Source organism: Manis pentadactyla, chromosome 10 (genome assembly GCF_030020395.1).
Source record: "Manis pentadactyla isolate mManPen7 chromosome 10, mManPen7.hap1, whole genome shotgun sequence".
NCBI lineage: Eukaryota > Metazoa > Chordata > Mammalia > Pholidota > Manidae > Manis > Manis pentadactyla.
This window is the reverse complement of record NC_080028.1, coordinates 29839179-29858324: the sequence shown is the minus strand read 5'-3', so window position 1 is coordinate 29858324 and position 19146 is coordinate 29839179. Positions and strand designations below refer to the sequence as shown.

General features: G+C 38.4%; 2 protein-coding genes across 2 annotated transcripts; both read left to right on the top strand.

Annotated features, from left to right (window-relative positions):
* The first annotated feature begins 908 nt into the window (after positions 1-908).
* Positions 909-1844, top strand: LOC118914818 (olfactory receptor 8S1-like). The gene has a single exon (XM_036890060.2). It carries the CDS (start codon positions 909-911, stop codon positions 1842-1844), a length of 936 nt encoding a protein of 311 aa, XP_036745955.2.
* Positions 1845-14991: 13147 nt separating this feature from the next.
* On the top strand, positions 14992-15921 carry LOC130685077 (olfactory receptor 8S1-like). The gene has a single exon (XM_057508268.1). The coding sequence runs from the start codon at positions 14992-14994 to the stop codon at positions 15919-15921; it is 930 nt and encodes a 309-aa protein (XP_057364251.1).
* Positions 15922-19146: the final 3225 nt, after the last annotated feature.

Sequence of the window (19146 nt, the reverse complement as noted above, 5' to 3'; positions counted from 1 at the left end):
TTAGCTACCTCTATTATTGGATATATGGTTTTTGGGGTGAGCATGGTGTATCTAAGCACAGCATTGTCTTATTATTGGGAACAGCTTCTCATGACCTATTGTAGTCATAGCAATGCCCACACAACCACACCCAATACATTACTAGGCACCATATTGTAGGCTACCTGTTTTTAAAACTTTAATATTATTTTATGAATATATTTTAAAATTAAGTGATAACATGATGCCATTAAGTAAAGTGAGGGAAATTTAAAATAAGAAAAATCCAAAACAGTCTAATTCCATGTCCAATCTTTAAATTCCTTGATGTCTTATTTTTTTCCACTCCAACTTGGCTCTTATTCCCATGATTGTACACCTAATTTTGTTACTATCAACATCATTATAATTTTCTTGTGTGCACATGGGCATGGGCATGTTCACACTTGTGCAACCAATGATCTAATTTATACTTTAGTGAAAAAAAATGGAAGAAATCAGATGGAAACTCCCTTAACTACTTGTGCTCTTGACCTTCCCTCCTAAACAAAATGTCTCTGCTCCTACCTAAGTTCTTTTAATCTAGATTTAATCATCTCTCCATTTCTCAAGTAATTCACTCCTGAAATTTTCTTCTCTGCCTTCCTCTCATGCCACCAAGCCTTTCTTTTTGAATATATCACTATAAACTGCATAAAAGTACTCTGGCTCAAAAAATTAAAATAAAAAATAGTAACATAGTTGATTTAAAATATCAGTGTTACAGTGATGACCTGGAAGTTAACTTTTAAATATCTCAATGTGGTTCATGGGACAATAATGAGAAGACATTTTTGCAGAATAAGATCTAGGTACTGGGGTAACTAAGAGGCATGAAAACACTTTTGGTGGATTTTCTTTCTTGTTTTCCAGAAAGAACAGTTCTCTGTATGAAAATGACAAACTACAGTGCTGTCAGTGAGTTTGTTCTCCTTGGACTATCTGTTGACCCCCATATTCAGGCTGTACTCTTTGTGCTGTGCCTTCTGATTTATCTCCTCACCCTGATGGGAAATTTCTTGATGCTGCTGGTGATCAGGGCAGATTCCCACCTCCACACACCCATGTACTTCTTTTTGAGACAATTGTCCTTTCTGGATCTCTGCCACTCATCTGTCACAGCTCCCAAGATGCTGGAGAATCTACTTTCTGAAAGCAAAACCATCTTTGTAGAGAGCTGCCTGGCTCAAGCCTTCTTTGTGTTTGCCACGGGGGGCACCGAGGCCTGTCTGCTGGCTGTGATGGCCTATGACCGCTATGTGGCCATCAGCTCCCCTCTGCTCTATGGCCAGGTGATGAGCAAGGAGCTCTGTGTGGGGCTGGTGTGGGGCTCCTGGGGCCTGGCCGTTGTTGATGCTCTCATCAATATCCTCTTGGCTGTCAATCTAGACTATTGTGAAGACCATACTATGCCCCACTTCAGCTGTGAGCTGTCCTCTCTCTTACCCCTGTCTTGCTCTGATACCTCTGCCAACTTCACACTCTTGCTCTGCTCCTCTGTTTTGCATTTCTTTGGAACCTTCATTATGATTGTTTTCTCCTATGCTCGCATTGTGTCCACCATCCTGAGCATCAGCTCCACCTCAGGCAGAAGCAAAGCCTTCTCCACGTGTTCCTCCCACCTCACTACTGTGATCTTGTTCTACGGCTCAGGTTTCATCAGCTATCTCCTGCCAACCTCAGGTTCCCCTCTGGAGATGATCTTCTCTTTGCAGTACAGTGTGATCACTCCCATGCTGAATCCCCTCATCTACAGCCTGCAGAACAAGGAGGTGAAGGCAGCTATGGGAAGAATGTTCAGAAAATACTTTCATCCTTTCATGTAGTTGACACAAAATCATGATGGGAGGAAAACAACTATTATTCTACATGATCAGTTAATGGACCTAAGAAGAGTGTCTTGATTGTCCATGATGCCAGATGCTACAGGGAACATAGTAGCATTTCTTTCCTTGGAAATGCTTGTGAAATGCTTGTGAAGAGGACAGAAAACTCTTATCTTACTTAGGATAACTCAGGTTCACTTTTATTCAGGAAAGAGAAGTGAACCAGATAACTCTTTTTCAGGGGGTCATTTTATCAAAATGTTGATTTGTTTTTCATATATAAGAGGACATCTACTGCTGTTGGCTGTTTATTACTCCTTCATACTTCTTCAAATAATTATATCCCCAAATCTCAGGAAAACTTGTTCTTTCAAATTCACATGTCCATCAAGTGAGGTGATCCTGTAACCCAGGTTAACCATTCTACCTCTTTATCATGACAATGCTTGCGACAGGAAGTGAAACCAAGACTCGAGTGAAGTTATTCAGAATCTTTCTCAAGGAAATTCAATATTGAGCTAGAACAAACAACAAAAAAAGGTGGCATTCAGAAAGTCAGTCTGATTGTAGTGCGTAAAGAGACCATGAAACCGTCCTTCTCTGGCAATTGTCCTTACTGAGGTCATATTTTTAATAAATATATTAATAATAGCTATTGGTTATATCTAGCTCATGCCCAGAAGAGAGCTAAGTTCCTGTGGTAGGCAGAATGGCCTTCCAAAGAGGACCTCTTCCTGATTCCTGTGAATATGATATGTTATGTTATGTGGCAAAAGGGACTAAGAAGATGTGTAAGATTACAAAATTTAAAAGAGAGATTATCCTAGATTATCCAGGTAGGCTCCACCTAATCATGTGACTCCTTAAAAGCAGGGAAACTACTCCAGCTATAGGCATGAACAAGGACGCAAAAGGGAATGTCAGAGCTAAGCATGAGAAAGACTCAGTCTACCATTGCTGGCTTCAATCATGGTTAGGGCCATGAGCCAGAGATTGTGGATGACCTCTAGAAGCTGAGAACAACTGCCAGCCAAGAGCCAGCAAAAAAACAGGAACCTCAGTTCATGGGATGCACGGAACTGAATTCTGGCAACAACCGGAACAGTTGTATCACCCAGATCCTGTAGTAAGGCTTCCTGACTTGATTTTGGCCTTGTGCAATCCGAAGCAATGAAATCAGTTGAGCACACCCAGATTTCTGGCCTAAAAGGCTGTGAAAAATTATATGTATGCCATTTTAAGCCACCAAGTGTGTGATAGTTTGTTATGGCAATAAGAGAGAACTAATACAATACCTTACCTTTATTATCCTACCTATTCATCTCGACTGGTATGTGGGCAGATTTTATTGTTAGTTTTACTTTACTAATGAAATAAGACTCAGGATGATTATATGTCTATCCAGTGATTCACAGCAAGGAAATTGCAGAGCTGGAGTTTAACCCATGCAGTGTGAACCAAATCCATGCTCTAGTCACTGAACTGCCCCCTTCTTAAGTGTATGAAGCTTGAAAATTCCTTCCATAATTATTTCCTATTGTATTTGAGGTAGGAGAGGAGAATGGCAGAGTGAAGCAGACAAAAATGCCTGAGCTAGCTTAATTAGCTAGATATGAGAGCAGTGCGCAGAGCGGCCTGAGACCGAGCAACATGAGGTAGGAACTGGCTGGAGCCATATCAGATGAAGATGGCATCAAATTTGACCTCTAACTTCATTACAGTCCCAATTATACAGTAAAAATCATGCCCATCAGTGCACAATAGTTTACAATTGTCATGGCAACCCCTGGAAGAGACCTAATAAGGAAATGCACCTCCTCTTCTAAAAGTTTCCCCAGAAAAATCATGATTCTTCTGTCTCCTATTTTACATACTCATCATACTTCTAATAAAAGAACTAATAAAACCCCCCAGGAGGCGCTACTCTACCTATGAAGTAGTCTGCCTTGTGTTGCTGCACATTTTTTAACTTCTACCTCTTTTCTTCTGTGCAGAAACTAGAAGGGTAACAACTATATTAGCAAATTCCATTGGATCTAGGTTTTCAAGAAATTTTCTTAGGTTTAAATCAGAAACATTCACATGAACTGATAATTTGGACCTGAATCCTGGGAGAAAAGAGGCAAGGTGTGCGGCATCCATTTTGCTGACTGGATCATGGCAGCGTTGGCATGGTTCTGCAGCCAGCACCTGGGGTGAGGGCTTCCTGATAGAACAGCTTCTACAACAGTAGACGCAGCTTTTGACCATGTTGCAAGGGGTATGGCTCTGCAGTCAACTGTCACAGTAGAACTTCTCTGACTCCCTGGCTTTCTGCACCTGTGGCAGCAGCTTTTCCTGTTATGGCAGAGGTGTGGTTCTAGGAACTGGGTACGTTGTTAATTAGGAAATCATTCTCCTGCCTGTTCCTTCAGCCCTTAATGATTTTTATAAGTAACTGATTCCTAATGAAATTCCTTTCTTTGATTGCCCCTGAACTCAGATGGATGCAATGAACCACAGTACCAAAATCTCTTAACTCTTCTTCTTCTTTTTTTTTATTAAGGTATCATTGATATATACTCTTATGAAGGTTTCACAAGAAAAACAATGTGGTTATTACATTCACCCTTATTATCGAGTCCCCCCATACCCCATTGCAGTCACTGTCCATCAGTGTAGGAAGATGTCACAGTTAACTCTTGTTTTTCTTTTACTAGAATCCTTAAGTTTCCTAGGCATGCAATTATACAACTAAGAAAAAAAGATATTTCATAGTCTTCATTTCTGATATCCGTACAGTAATTTCATTCCTTTTTTTGTGTGAAAATTTCTAAAATAATATTTAACAATGATGTCATTGGGCATCCCTGGTTTATTCTTGAGTTTTACTGAAATTGTTTTGATTTCATATTTGAAATAACATTTCCTGTAATTGTTGATACCTAATATTTTATTTTAGTAGTTTCTTTTTCCTATTTATTAGCAGTGGATGCTGAATTTTATAAATTACCTTTTGGCTTCTACTACTATTGTCATACAGTTTTACTTCTTTGATTTGTTGAGATTGTCAAAGCAAAAATTACACTGGATAAAGTAAAGTAGGAAAGAAGACTATATTCAAGACTATTTCAATAGGGAAAAGGGGCCAGAACCCATTCTGAACTCACCTGTACTAAAATAAAAGCTGGTAGGGTTCTAAGAACTGGTGTGAGGGGAGATCCTAGGCCATCTGTGTTTGCTAATTGGCTTTACCCAAAGGAAAAGTAAACTTTCTTATATCTTCATGACAGGAGGTAGTTTTACAACTTAGACCAACATGCCCTTGAAGTTAGGCTCTGACCCTCCCACAAAGATGGAACTAGGGATGCTTATCTTCCTTGATGATTACATTTCAAAGAGATGGTTCCAGGGTCTTTCAGAAAGACATTCCTAGGATATAAAATTGGCAACAGGCCTTCTAAAAGATTTACATCTCAAAGTGGCAGAGAAATGATTTATAATGACAAGTTTTCTAAAGTAAATAGTCCAAGAAAAGAGAAGTCAGAGGCCTGGAGTCAGGAGGAAGCCCGTCTGAAGATTAGTGAAATTGAGGGAAACATTAAGGCCAACTTGGTCAGGGTAATGTTTTGGTTGCTGACTTACAGATCCTGAACCACTGTCACATTTTGGCATTAATTCTTGTTTGGTCATCCTGAATTTTAGTTTGATATAATGCTATATTCAGTTCACTAACAGTTTACTCAGAATCTGTGCTTCAATATGAATAACACATATTATTCTATAGTTTATTTTTCTGCTTGTCTTTCTTCATTTTGTAGTAATAGTGTGCCCTGTGTGATGCAGAGATTGCATGCTTCCAGCAAATATCTGCTTTTCTCCTTTGCCTCATCACAGAACTGTTGCAGTTCTTTATCTAGGCACATGTATACGTAGAATAATACTTTAGTATTTTTCGCAGCTATGTGTGACCGTGTGATTAAATTCAGACCAGTGAGGTATAATGTGAACTTTTTGAGGAGTCACACTTGAAAGAGTGCTTGCTCTTGCCTTTTTCCACTTCTTTCTTCTCCCTTTGTCCTCATTGCTGGCTTAGACTGTATCCATAATACAGGAGCCAGATTACCCATGTTGTCCACTACGTGGCTTTGGGAATGGAAACCATTCATATAAATACAGATATAAGTTGCAGGGATGCTAAAGACCTTGAGCAATACATTCATCATAACCAACCCTGAATAGCTACTTCCAGACTTTTACATGACAGAGATAAAATTTGATATTGTTTAAGCTCTTATCATTTTGGTTTCAGATACTTGTAAATAAATTTAATCTTTAACAATATAGAATTTGATTCCAGGAAGGAGAGTGCTCAATATAACAAAAACCTATATAACATGTGTCATAGGTTTGGTGTAAGGAGTTGAACAACAGGCAATAAAGATTTAGAAATCATAGACTAGAAAGTGCAGCACCCTTGTTAAGCTATATAGTAAATTATTTGAACCAAGTTTCGTCCATAATACCTTGAAAGGCAGCCCACATATACTGACTGATGATAAAACATTACAGGAAACGATAGAAAAAATACAGGATGTTGGTAGGAGCTGACTGCCATCTTCCAATTGCAGCAAAGTCCTATGAGAGATAAATTCCATCTAGAACTCTAACCTCAAACAGAAGTGAAACGAAATATGTTTACCAAGTTAATTTCTGCCTGCAGTTAACAATCCGTATTAACTGAGAGTTCTATAATTTAGAGTCATGCAGGAATGAAATGTTGCTTCTGTATCTGAAATGGATACAGTTATAAACTGTATAGTTATAAACACTAGCATTGATACAACAATCATAATAGGAGATAAGACAAAATTCCTTCCACACAAGAAAGACAAAAACCTACTGGCAAAACAGTGTTTTTAGTATTACTTTCACATTCAAACCCTTGATTCCGATAACCATAAGGTAGCCCAATTAAAAAGGGGAGAAGGGTGTAGAACATGCTTGGTAAGTAAAATTAAGATAACAGGGTCTCAGAGTTAAAAATTCAAGTTTATTCAAGATTTAGGGCTATAATTACATACATAGGGAACTGATTGGAAGCTTGCCCTGCAAGAGCCCATGTTTACTCAAACTCTAAAGAATATTCTAGGTGTTGAAGCACCAGGTGCCAATAGAAAGCAAGTAGTAAAAGCTATGAAGCTCCTAAGAAGGACATTCTCTCCAGTTCTCATCTCAGATGTGGCCATGCAGGCTAATGGACAAGGAATATTCCTGAGAGCAGAGCTAGAAGCTAGAGAAGGTGATGAATTCAGGAGACTCTTCTGAAGAGGAGAACCAGGGCTATCATGAGTGCTACAAAATCTTACTCCTCTGCCAAGGCAGGAGTCTTCACAGTTTCTGAACAGATTAAGAAAATTGTGACTGCCATTCATTTGTTGAATAAATTCCATGCGATTTTCCTGTGGAATACCTACATTCTGGATTTAGCTAATTTGTTTCCTTGTGTTATTTGCCTTGTCCTCCTATTCAACATTTTGTCTTAAGGAAGGATTTGAGTCCCTTCTGAAAATCTTCATATGTGTAGTTGTGTACTTCATGTTGCATTGTATCAAGAGAAATCTGATGTCTGGTATCCCACTTTTTTTGATGACAAGAGGATCTGTGGGTTCACGTGATGACAGTCACATCCCTTCATTGTAAAGTTATTCAGCCTTCTCTTACTTAAAGATGTTTACAAACCACTGATGACAATTATGGGAAGCAGTTATTTCATTAGAAAATTTCAAAAGGGTAACTTCCTAACTGTTATTCCTTCTGCATTTATTAGCTGAAATTCATCTAAATAAAAGTAAGTTATTGTGTCCATTAGTGTTTCTTTGATTACCCTTAATATAATTCATGCTAGAAATCACAAGAAGTACTTTCCTTCTCTTTAACCGCAACCTCTTCCAATTCAGTGTAACCTCTATTGATATCCAATGAGCTTTTCCTTTCTGTCTTTTATTAGTTGATTGTGCATTGTCATTAAATGATGTCTTTTTACATATTCAATTTGTTTAAATCAATTTCAGTCATTATTTTTCATCAAATATTCTACTTTTGGCCTGTGGGCTGGTTGCTCTGTCCTTCTGATGACCATAATAGGTTTTGATGCCTTCCTTATTTTCTGACGCACAAAAAAATCCCAGATTATGTGTACTTTATGCCCTAAACCTGTAACCTGTCAGTTTTCTAAGGAATTCTGTTTCCTTTAGTGGTGTTTAGAAACCAAACTCAGGGTAGCATAGGTGATCATTACAACTTTATCATTACTTCTAGGATTTTTCAACAGATCCTGTTAAAGCTGAAAAAATTTAACAAGTTCCCAGGTATTTCTAATTCAAATTTAAGACTGAATAAATTCTTTCTTCTTTGGTTTTTTATTGTCTCATTTTCCTGAAATATATATTCCTAACAATATAAGCATGATATTTATTTATCCTGCAAATATTCATATAATAATTTTAAAAAATAATACCAATATTACTAACAATAAGACTATTAATTGAAGTATCTCTTTAGCTGAAGTAGCCCAGTCAAAGTCCTATAATCTAAAGTCAGTTGAAATAATTCTCTTCTATGGTGGTTACATCACTACTTTCATATATAGCTAGGCTCATTTGTTTTAGTTTTGTTTTTAATTTAATCTTTCTCTCCAGTGTTATTTGATAAAACATTATCCAGAAGTCAGTACTGTATAACAGTGTACATTCAAAACAGTATCAATTTCTTCCATGTTTCCCTTACCCTGTTTGTTTTCTCCATCCTCCTATATGTAATCATGTTCAATAGTTTTTATTTTATACTTCTGTTGGGGGTTGAGTTTCTTTTCCTCAGTTCTTGTCCCCACTGCAACAAAGAATTGAAGGGCAGAGACCCAATAATGAGGCAGAGAAAAAGTTTTATTTGAATACACTGTAAGGGAGGAAGAGGCAAGGGTCAAGGTAGACAAAGGCAGGTTTACTTGAATAAAGCAGAGAGGAAGGAAAAACAGAGAGAGGAAAGGGCTGCTCATTGAACCTGCTGCTCAGCATAGGGCACACCCCCTGCCAACTCCTAAAGCCAGTGTCACTTGGTGTCCAGTGTCCACTTGAATCTGCATAGCATGGGAACTAAGTCCCCACCACCCCAGGATTTGGGTTAGCTGCAGAGCACTGGATGGTGTGAGATTATGTTCTGAGAACTTCCCAAAGGCAAAGAAAAGAAATTTTCAGATTGGCTATTAGGAGCATGATTGTAAAGGCACACGGTTCCATCCTAGTCACCCAGGTGATGGGAACTTGCAAGCCCAAATCAGAGCTCTCAGCAGCCCCTGCCTGCTTATCTGGAGTAGGAAAGAAAGAGTTACACAAAAAAAGGCGAGTGCGGGCAACCTCAGAGAGGAGGTGCACCTAAGGGCTTGGGATTCTGTCTTTTAAGGCTTTCAAGAATGGAATAAAGGTAAAGGATTGAGGGGAGTGTGGTCTCATGATGTCTGTCTCCAGTGAGGGACACTATGTCCTCATCTACAGTCAGTCCTCTAGATACTCTGTGAGATAAACTTAAGGAATTTATTCATCCTGTTCCTCTCCAAGATAGTGGTTACCCTCAAGCACTGTGAACATACCAGTTAAGACTGCTTGCCTTGCCTTAAGATAGGTTGTTGGCCGATTACCAAAAAATATGTTAGGAATCTTACTTCCTAACTCCCTGGTTTTTAAAATGGAATCTAAGCCTTAAGATGGAGTCCCTCCTGTTCTTGCTGTATTTTTTATATCTCAGCATTTTTCATCAGAGGCAGGAAAATTTAATCATGATGCTTTTCCCATGTCTCAGCTCTATCTCACCTGCATTAGCTACAGCAAGTCTCAAGGTCATCTCAGAGTCACCACCTGCGGAATGAACTCACTTCGCAAAAGGGCGTTACCGATGTGAGTGCTCTCAGGCTCCCTGGCTTTATCTGATTAACTCCCCGAGTCCTTCGTGAGCCCCACCTCTTTTCATCCTGCTCATATCTGTCTTTCTGCCTAACACTTACAATATTTCTTTTCTGGAAACTAAAAAAAGTATATATATATATATATATATAAAACACACACACTCAGCCCAGCACCACACTGATTCCTATGGGTATTTCTCTAGTTACTGGGTATTATAGTTAAACTGTTTCTTTAACAACTGGCAGTTTCTCCCCAGCTGACTCTCTGACCTATGAGGTAAGTTAGTAATAGAACTACTGAAACTTATATTCTGCTGTATACTTTACCATAACCATCTATTTCTTATACAATTAAATAGTGATTTTTTTAAAATGTGCTTCATTTAAATTAATATTGATTAATGTGAAACCCAGTTGAATGGTTTCATGTGATACACACATAATAAGATAATCTGGAGATGAGCTGTGAGTATCTTTTCAGATCCCAAGTGAATTCTCTTGAGGGTCCATATGGCTTGTAAGTTCCCAAGGGAAAATCCTGGCTTTCTTCACAGGTTCTAAATTCCTTTCTCCTGTACTGCCTCTCTTCAGGTTCCCAGAGTTCAAGTTGATTGCTTCTCTTCACAAGTTGCAAAGGCCACATATGAGAAAATCCCTTATGTCTTTTTAAAAGTTCAAACCTCTTAGCAAATGAGTTTAGACTTTAAATGGTAACTCCTAGGAATATAGGTTATTGAGCCAGTCCCCTGGGTTCCTTTGTTCAGTCTAAACCAACTGTTCTTTTGATTGGGTGGATATCAGAATCCTTTGTTCAGATAATGCTAGCAGAAAAATATTTAGAGTCATAGAGGAAAATGAGTGAACTAATGATGGTGTATTTGCTTACTGACTCAGATCAAACTTCAGACAATAAGAGATAAATTAGTACAACCTGTCAAGAACTTGAAAATTTCCAGACATTTTTATCTTTTCTTCAAAGCCATGATGGGGTAAGACTATAAGTAAGATCCTGAACACTTTCTCTGCAAGTAACATACTTTTTGAAGGCTGAACTAATATAACCCCCTGCCTCCCTGCCTTTCTCAGCCTCCTAGAGAAAAAATTATGTCTATTTCCAAAATTGGGAAGTTGTGGTACATCATCTTTCACCTGATCCCTGATTTCTTCACCTGTTGACTCAACGCTCCAGGATATTGTCTCCAGCAGAAGCCAAGAACATGAAAATGTTCTCCTGAACACTCTGATGATTTTATTCCCTCCTAGCCTACTCCTTGAGGTGCTTCCTTCTTCAGTTTACTTTTCATGCTTTCCAAGAGACTTAGCGTCCCTTTGAAGTCTCTCATATCTTCACTGTTCTCTAGTCTAGACACTATCTCTAGGTTTACAGACAGTTCTTTGACAATATGGTCTTATATTATTTCTTCCCTAACATGCTCTGGTCTACTCCCCTAAAATACCCTTTTCCTTTTTTCCTGGGATGTATGAACCATTACAAGAGATCAGAAATCCTGTTTCTAGTTTTTTAGGTATAAGCTAATATAATTCTTCCAAATGAAAGGTATAACTTCTCCCAAGTTTACTCAATTTATAGGTGGAGAAATTTAAACTTAAAGGATCAAACAATAGTACCAAAGTTCAACAGCTGGTAAGTGACATATTTAACACAGGTTAGCCTACACATGTCTGTCTCCAAATTGCAGGATACTTGCAACATTCTCCTGCATTTACTGAATCTCAGGCATAGAGCCTGCATTTCATCTTGGAGAAGCTGAGAGCTCACCATCTGAAAGCAGTCTAGATAGGAACATGGTAGCACATGAGGAACATATTCCCCGCTTTTCATGCCTTAAAGAATCTCATCAACCATGGTCTTACGAGCTTCAGAGAGTTGCTTTATATGCAATTAAAATAATCTTCAGATGGCCTACCTCTGAGATATGTGGGGCAGGAGCAAGGCATAATCTCGACAAAAATGATAAAATAGGTGATACCTATCTCCAGCATCCACTTAGCTTTGGTTTTAGCATTTTATTCTTCATACCAGGTACCTCCTCATAAACCCAGGGCTTTAAGCTCCTTGTAATCAGGCTTGTCTTCCAAAATCAGTTAAGGTGCTGGATCACATTCTCCTCTTGCTTTCCCCTCATTCATACATTTATTAATATTTTTGGCTAATACTTTCTGATGAACATTACAAAACAGAGTAATATTTTGTTCTGCAATGACGAGTCCTTTGCTGTTTTTTCTTTGTATGGGGTCCATTCAACACTCTCCATTTAATGATGTTAACGTTTGTTAACAAAACTATGCCATGATTTTTTAAATTGTTGACATTTTATGTTTATAAAACAGCAGAAGAAAGAACTAATAGTGACATTTTAGGTTTTTTCATTATTTTACTTATTTACTTATTTTGAGGGGATCCCTCTGACACTTTACAAATATCTTAATAAAGAAACCTGTTGCTCCATTTCTGTGGACATCATGCCCCTGGACATCAACTTTTCTTTCTGTTATTGTATTTTGTGTGTGCAAATATACTGTGCAAGCTTATCCCATCTTTCACTTTGTTGCAAGGGTAAAGTTCTTCCCATAATTTATATAATCTTCTGGAGTTAGTAAGTAGGAATATATTTGGAGGTGGGAGATAGGAAAGAGCTTCTTTTTTGTATTGCCCTGAAATCATGTCACAGGGGCACAGCAGCCTTCCCTTCAACGCCCTGAGTAACATGGGACTTTGACGTGAAGGATTTCCAGCTTCAATTCTTTGCCAGCTGCTTTGCCCATATCCTCTGGAGATACTGTGGGCATCTGAGTACCTGGAGCCCAAGTGGATACTGTGATCAGATCTAAATGAATGAGTGAAATATGAACACTAAGCCATATTTTCATAAACGATTCCTCAAATAGTTGCAAATAAATATGCACATATTGGAAAAATAATATAAAGAATTCATTATTTCTTATTGCCAGCATATATTTCACTACAAGTATTAATTTTCAAGAATTCTTCCCAATTCTTCCCCCAATACAGGATTCTCACCACTAACTCCACAAGCTGCATAATTTTCCTTGGATACAAATAATTTTCACTGGATCTCAAAGTACTCTTGCCACCATGTGAAGCTACTGGTCCTTCAGACAGGTAATTGAACCTAGCCGTCTATTGTTTGGTTAACAGTTAAGGGAGGAGAGACCTCAATTCTCTTTGATCAACAGAATGTAGTTGTCTTGAGTTAGAAGTAAAGGCCAGGGTGGGCCAGACTTGGACAGCATTACAGAATAGTTATCCCGAGCCTGAGGGTACAAGTCATGGGTGTCAGAACAATGAGAAAAACCTGGGCAAAGTTTGGAGTGTGAAAATGTAGTCTGAGTTGGCATGTGGACTTCCAAAGCTGTCTGAGACATTGACAGGAGCTGACCCAGGTTATAAAACAACTGGAAGGAATTTGAGCTGGGCATGGAATATGTGGGCAGTTATTATCCTGTTCCAGGGGAACAGCTTTTCTGATCAACTGCCAAGTAGGTGTTTGCTCCGTCAGCACTCTAGTGTTATAACACAAGTGATCATCTTGGACCGAAGTATTTTTTTCATTAAATTTTATATGAGTTAAAAAATCCCCACTAAAGGAAGTGGAGAAAAATTTTTTAAAAAAGAAAAAAATTCTCACTATGCTAACTCAGCACCCTAAACTTTGTCTTCCTCTGTGCCAGAGACTGAATCATCTACCCCATCTTAGTTAGCCAGCTATTCTGACAGTAATGCCATTTTTTAATTATCAACACTAATACTTACAAAATCTGAGTTTCAAGAATCCCTCTATCTAACCAATCTAAAAATTATTTCTAAAAATTATCTCTAAAAATTACAACTTGCTTACTCTAGTGTCCCTATCAAAGAAATTATTCAAACCCAAACCAACGACTATCACTTTTACCCTAGCCATAATTCTCTGTGTCCCTAATTTAATTCCTTTTACCTACTTGTTTCTGTGATTCATTCACTTTACAAGCATGTTTCACTTCCTTACCTTTTTTTCTTTGTCACTAAATATGCCTAGAAAAACCCAAACCCCACTTAAAACCAAATATCTTTCTGCTCCTCATATGTGTTTATGCAGCTAAATATTACTGGAGACAGTTGCATACCTGTTCAAATAGTCTTAAAATCTCAAATGAGCAAATATGTCACCATTTAATCCCACTACATTTCCTTAGTAAATTACCTGACGTACCTGAATTTTGTGTTTTGGTGTTACCAAAATCCCCTCATCACCACCTCACTGAAAACATACACATACAGATAAGTATGTAGGTAGGTAAATGATTGAAGATAGATAGATAGATGATGATGATAGATAGATAGATAGATAGATAGATAGATAGATAGATAGATAGATAGATAGATAGATAGATAGATGATAGATAGATGACAGATAGATAGATAGATGATAGATAGATGACAGATAGATAGATAGATGACAGATAGATAGATGACAGATAGATGACAGATAGATAGATACATAGATAGATACATAGATAGATACATAGATACATAGATAGATACATACATACATAGAAAGATACATAGATAGATACATAGATAGATAGATGATAGATAGATAGGCTGACTCCATTCATGATCTCACCTCACATTTCACCCAAAACTTTGCAGCAATCAGTTAGAAAGTCTCTTATATTCCATCTGTAAAATCTACCAAGATGCCTCAGTTCCCACTCTCTTTACTTTCCTTCCTGTTTACAATAAAGGAGCCCCTCCTGTCTATGGACAAACTCTGCTTATGCTCTGGGTCTCACTGATTTTCCCTTTCTCAAGGACTTTATTCCTGCTATTAACATCTTGCTCTGCTACATCAACAGTTTCTCTCTTATTCTCACTGAGTGTACAAAATAGTTTGTATTAATGCCCATCTTAAAAATAAAAGAAAGAAACCTCTAGAGTTATAAGATGAGGGTCTACACAATTACATAGGGAGCTGATAGAGGGTTGGTGGACTGTCATCCAAGAACATCAAAGTTATCATCATGATGATCAGGAAGTTAGCTTAGAAGTATCTGCACATGGTTTCCAGAACAGTCGTGAAATGATGTACATGAGCAAGGGGGCTAAGTCACTGAGGTCACTGAGAGCACAAAAGCAGTTTTTGATATCTTTCTTGGATTCCCAGGGTAAATATTTTTATCGCTATGGGAAACCATAGCCTGTTTAGTGAGTTCATCCTCCTTGGGTTGTCTGCTGACCCTCAGACCCAGATTCTACTCGTCATGTTGTTCCTGGTGATTTACCTCCTGACCCTGATGGGGAACCTGACGATGCTGCTGGTGATCAGGGTGGATTCCCACCTCCACACGCCCATGTACTTCTTTTTGGGACAACTGTCCTTTCTGGACCTCTGCCACTCATCTGTCACAGCTCCCAAGATGCTGGAGAATCTACTTTCTGAAAGCAAAACCATCTTAGTAGAGAGCTGCCTGGCTCAAGCCTTCTTTGTGTTTGCCACGGGGGGCACCGAGGCCTGTCTGCTGGCTGTGATGGCCTATGACCGCTATGTGGCCATCAGCTCCCCTCTGCTCTATGGCCAGGTGATGAGCAAGGAGCTCTGTGTGGGGCTGGTGTGGGGCTCCTGGGGCCTGGCTTTTGTTGATGCTCTCATCAATATCCTCTTGGCTGTCAATCTAGACTATTGTGAAGACCATACTATGCCCCACTTCAGCTGTGAGCTGTCCTCTCTCTTACCCCTGTCTTGCTCTGATACCTCTGCCAACTTCACACTCTTGCTCTGCTCCTCTGTTTTGCATTTTTTTGGAACCTTCATTATGATTGTTTTCTCCTATGCTCGCATTGTGTCCACCATCCTGAGCATCAGCTCCACCTCAGGCAGAAGCAAAGCCTTCTCCACGTGTTCCTCCCACCTCACTACTGTGATCTTGTTCTACGGCTCAGGTTTCATCAGCTATCTCTTGCCAACCTCAGGCTCCCCTTTGGAGATGGTCTTCCCTTTGCAGTACAGTGTGATCACTCCCATGCTGAATCCCCTCATCTACAGCCTGCAGAACAAGGAGGTGAAGGCAGCTATGGGAAGAATGTTCAGAAAATACTTTCATCCTTTCATGTAGTTGACACAAAATCATGATGGGAGGAAAACAACTATTATTCTACATGATCAGTTAATGGACCTAAGAAGAGTGTCTTGATTGTCCATGATGCCAGATGCTACAGGGAACATAGTAGCATTTCTTTCCTTGGAAATGCTTGTGAAATGCTTGTGAAGAGGACAGAAAACTCTTATCTTACTTAGGATAACTCAGGTTCACTTTTATTCAGGAAAGAGAAGTGAACCAGATAACTCTTTTTCAGGGGGTCATTTTATCAAAATGTTGATTTGTTTTTCATATATAAGAGGACATCTACTGCTGTTGGCTGTTTATTACTCCTTCATACTTCTTCAAATAATTATATCCCCAAATCTCAGGAAAACTTGTTCTTTCAAATTCACATGTCCATCAAGTGAGGTGATCCTGTAACCCAGGTTAACCATTCTACCTCTTTATCATGGCAATGCTTGAGACAAGAAGTGAAACCAAGACTCGAGTGAAGTTATTCAGAATCTTTCTCAAGGAAATTCAATATTGAGCTAGAAGAAACAACAAAAAAAGGTGGCATTCAGAAAGTCAGTCTGATTGTAGTGCGTAAAGAGACCATGAAACCGTCCTTCTCTGGCAATTGTCCTTACTGTGGTCATATTTTTTTTTTATCTCAGAATAATGGTTTAATGTAAAACAAATTTAGGTCTAAGAATTTTAAAAACACACATATATAAATTAAAAATATACATGCATTCAGTGAGTTCAGGGGAAAGATATACAGATGGTCATTATGCCATTCTCATTTATCTGTAACTGTATCACTTTCCAAGGTAAAATCAAACACGAACATAAAAAATGACATTGAGAAAAATAAGTCTCATGATAGAGGTCCCTGTTCCTATTCAATCTCATTATGATCGTAAAATTCTTAACTTTACACTATGTTTCATTTGGTAACACAGTTTCCATTTACCCAGGGTAATTCAGCAATATGGGCACCTACGACACTTTTCATGTTTTTTTTTTTTCTAATAGTTTTTCTTTTTTTTTTTTTTTTTTGTAGATAATTATTTTTTATTGAAGGGTAGTTGACACACTGTATTACATTAGTTTCAGGTGTACAACACAGTGATTCAACATTTATATACATGATAATTCTAGGTACCAGCTATCACCGTGCCAAGTTGTTACAATATTTTGACTATATTCCTTATGCTATACATTACATCCCGGTTACTTATTTATTTTACCATTGGAAGTGCGACTTTTTTTTTTTTTTGTGAGGGCATCTCTCATATTTATTGATCAAATGGTTGTTAACAACAATAAAATTCTGTATAGGGGAGTCAGTGCTCAATTCACAATCATTAATCCACCCCAAGCCTAATTTTCGTCAGTCTCCAATCTTCTGAGGCCTAACAAACAAGTTCTTACGTGGAGAACAAATTCTTACATAGTGAATAAGTTACATAGTGAGTGAACAGTACAAGGGCAGTCAGCACAGAAACTTTTGGTTTTGCTCATGCATTATGAACTATAAACAGTTCAAATATGAATACTCATTTGATTTTTATACTTGATTTATATGTGGATACCACATTTCTCTCTTTATTATTATTATTTTTAATAAAATGCTGAAGTGGTAGGTAGATACAAGATAAAGGTAGAAAACATAGTTTAGTGTTGTAAGAGAGCAAATGTAGATGATCAGGTGTGTGCCTGTAGACTATGTGTTAATCCAAGCTAGACAAGGGCAAGAAAGCATCCACGTATGCAGAAGATTTCTCTCAGAACAGGGGGGGTGAGGTTCTAAGCCTCACCTCTGTTGATCCCCAATTTCTCACCTGATGGCCCCCCTGTGACTGTGCCTGTCTTAGGTTGTTCCTCCCTTGAGGAATCTTACCCATTTCTGGCTAACCAGTCATCTTTCGGGGCCATACAGGGAAATGTAAAGTTGGTAAGTGAGAGAGAAGCCTTATTGTTTGAAAAGGTTAGCTTTTTACTTCTTTGCATATTTATGCCCTGTAGCTTCTATGCCCAGCATTTGTCTTGAGGTATCTTTACCACTTGGAAGAATTATGATACTCGGTAAATTTGATATGAGGCACGAATTCTTTTTAACGGTTGTAATTAGGAAGGAAGAAGAAAAGCTATAGAAGTAGCAGGTGGAAGAAAACATGGGAAGATTGATTATTTCTTTGACATATCTTCTTGTAGAGTAACTTCAGCATGTATAGGTTTTAAGCTACTACTTAAATTGTGCACACACATTAACATAATAGGAGTATGGTGACATAACCAAAGCATATCTGTAATTACCAGCCATCTCCAGTGAAACCAAGAAAACCAGTTAGGCACCTTAGGCATTTGTGAAAACTTATCTATGATATGGTGGATATTGTCCAACTGAACTTGAACAGTCTGAGAGAAATCAGACAAATTAAAACAACCCATTCCTGGGGAATGTTCACATCTCTTATGTTCTTTTAACAGTAAATAGTCTGTAGTTGTAAGATTTTGGAGCGCTACAATTTGCACTTCTCCTTATTCTTGGTTGAGTTCCAACAGTATAGATCCAGTCAAATTTGTTGTTTTACTGTATGCACAGGCCAGCTTAGATATCTCCTTCATTCTCATGGCAAGTCCAGGAACTGGTGGGATGAGTGCATCTATAGCTGTAGCAGTGCGTGGATCTTTGTTGGGGTTTTTTGATGATCATCTTCTGGCATGAGTCTTCCAGAGAGTGCTGATGTTGGAAGTTCTCTTTCATATCGTATCTTAGTTCATTTTCGGGGTAGCCCAATTAGGCTTTGATCCTCTGTATAAACACAAACAGAACCTTTGCCTACACTTTTATATGCCCTTTATACTCTTGTCTAGAACTCATTGGAAGTTACAACACAGGAACTGCTCTTTTTTTTTTTTTTAGTATCACTAATCTACACTTACATGACGAATATTATGTTTACTAGGCTCTCCCCTATACCAGGTCCCCCCTATAAACCCCTTTACAGTCACTGTCCATCAGCATAGCAAAATGTTGTAGAATCACTGCTTGCCTTCTCTGTGTAGTACATTCCTCCCTTTTCTCCTACCCCCCCATGCATGCTAATCTTAATACCCCCCTACTTCTCCCCCCACTTATCCCTCCCTACCCACCCATCCTCCCCAGTCCCTTTCCCTTTGGTACCTGTTAGTCCATTCTTGAGTTCTGTGATTCTGCTGCTGTTTTGTTCCTTCAGTTTTTCCTTTGTT

Bases quoted from the DNA above. Each gene is read 5' to 3' on its own strand.
- LOC118914818 (XM_036890060.2), top strand. From the start codon at position 909: ATGAAAATGACAAACTACAGTGCTGTCAGTGAGTTTGTTCTCCTTGGA.
- LOC130685077 (XM_057508268.1), top strand. From the start codon at position 14,992: ATGGGAAACCATAGCCTGTTTAGTGAGTTCATCCTCCTTGGGTTGTCT.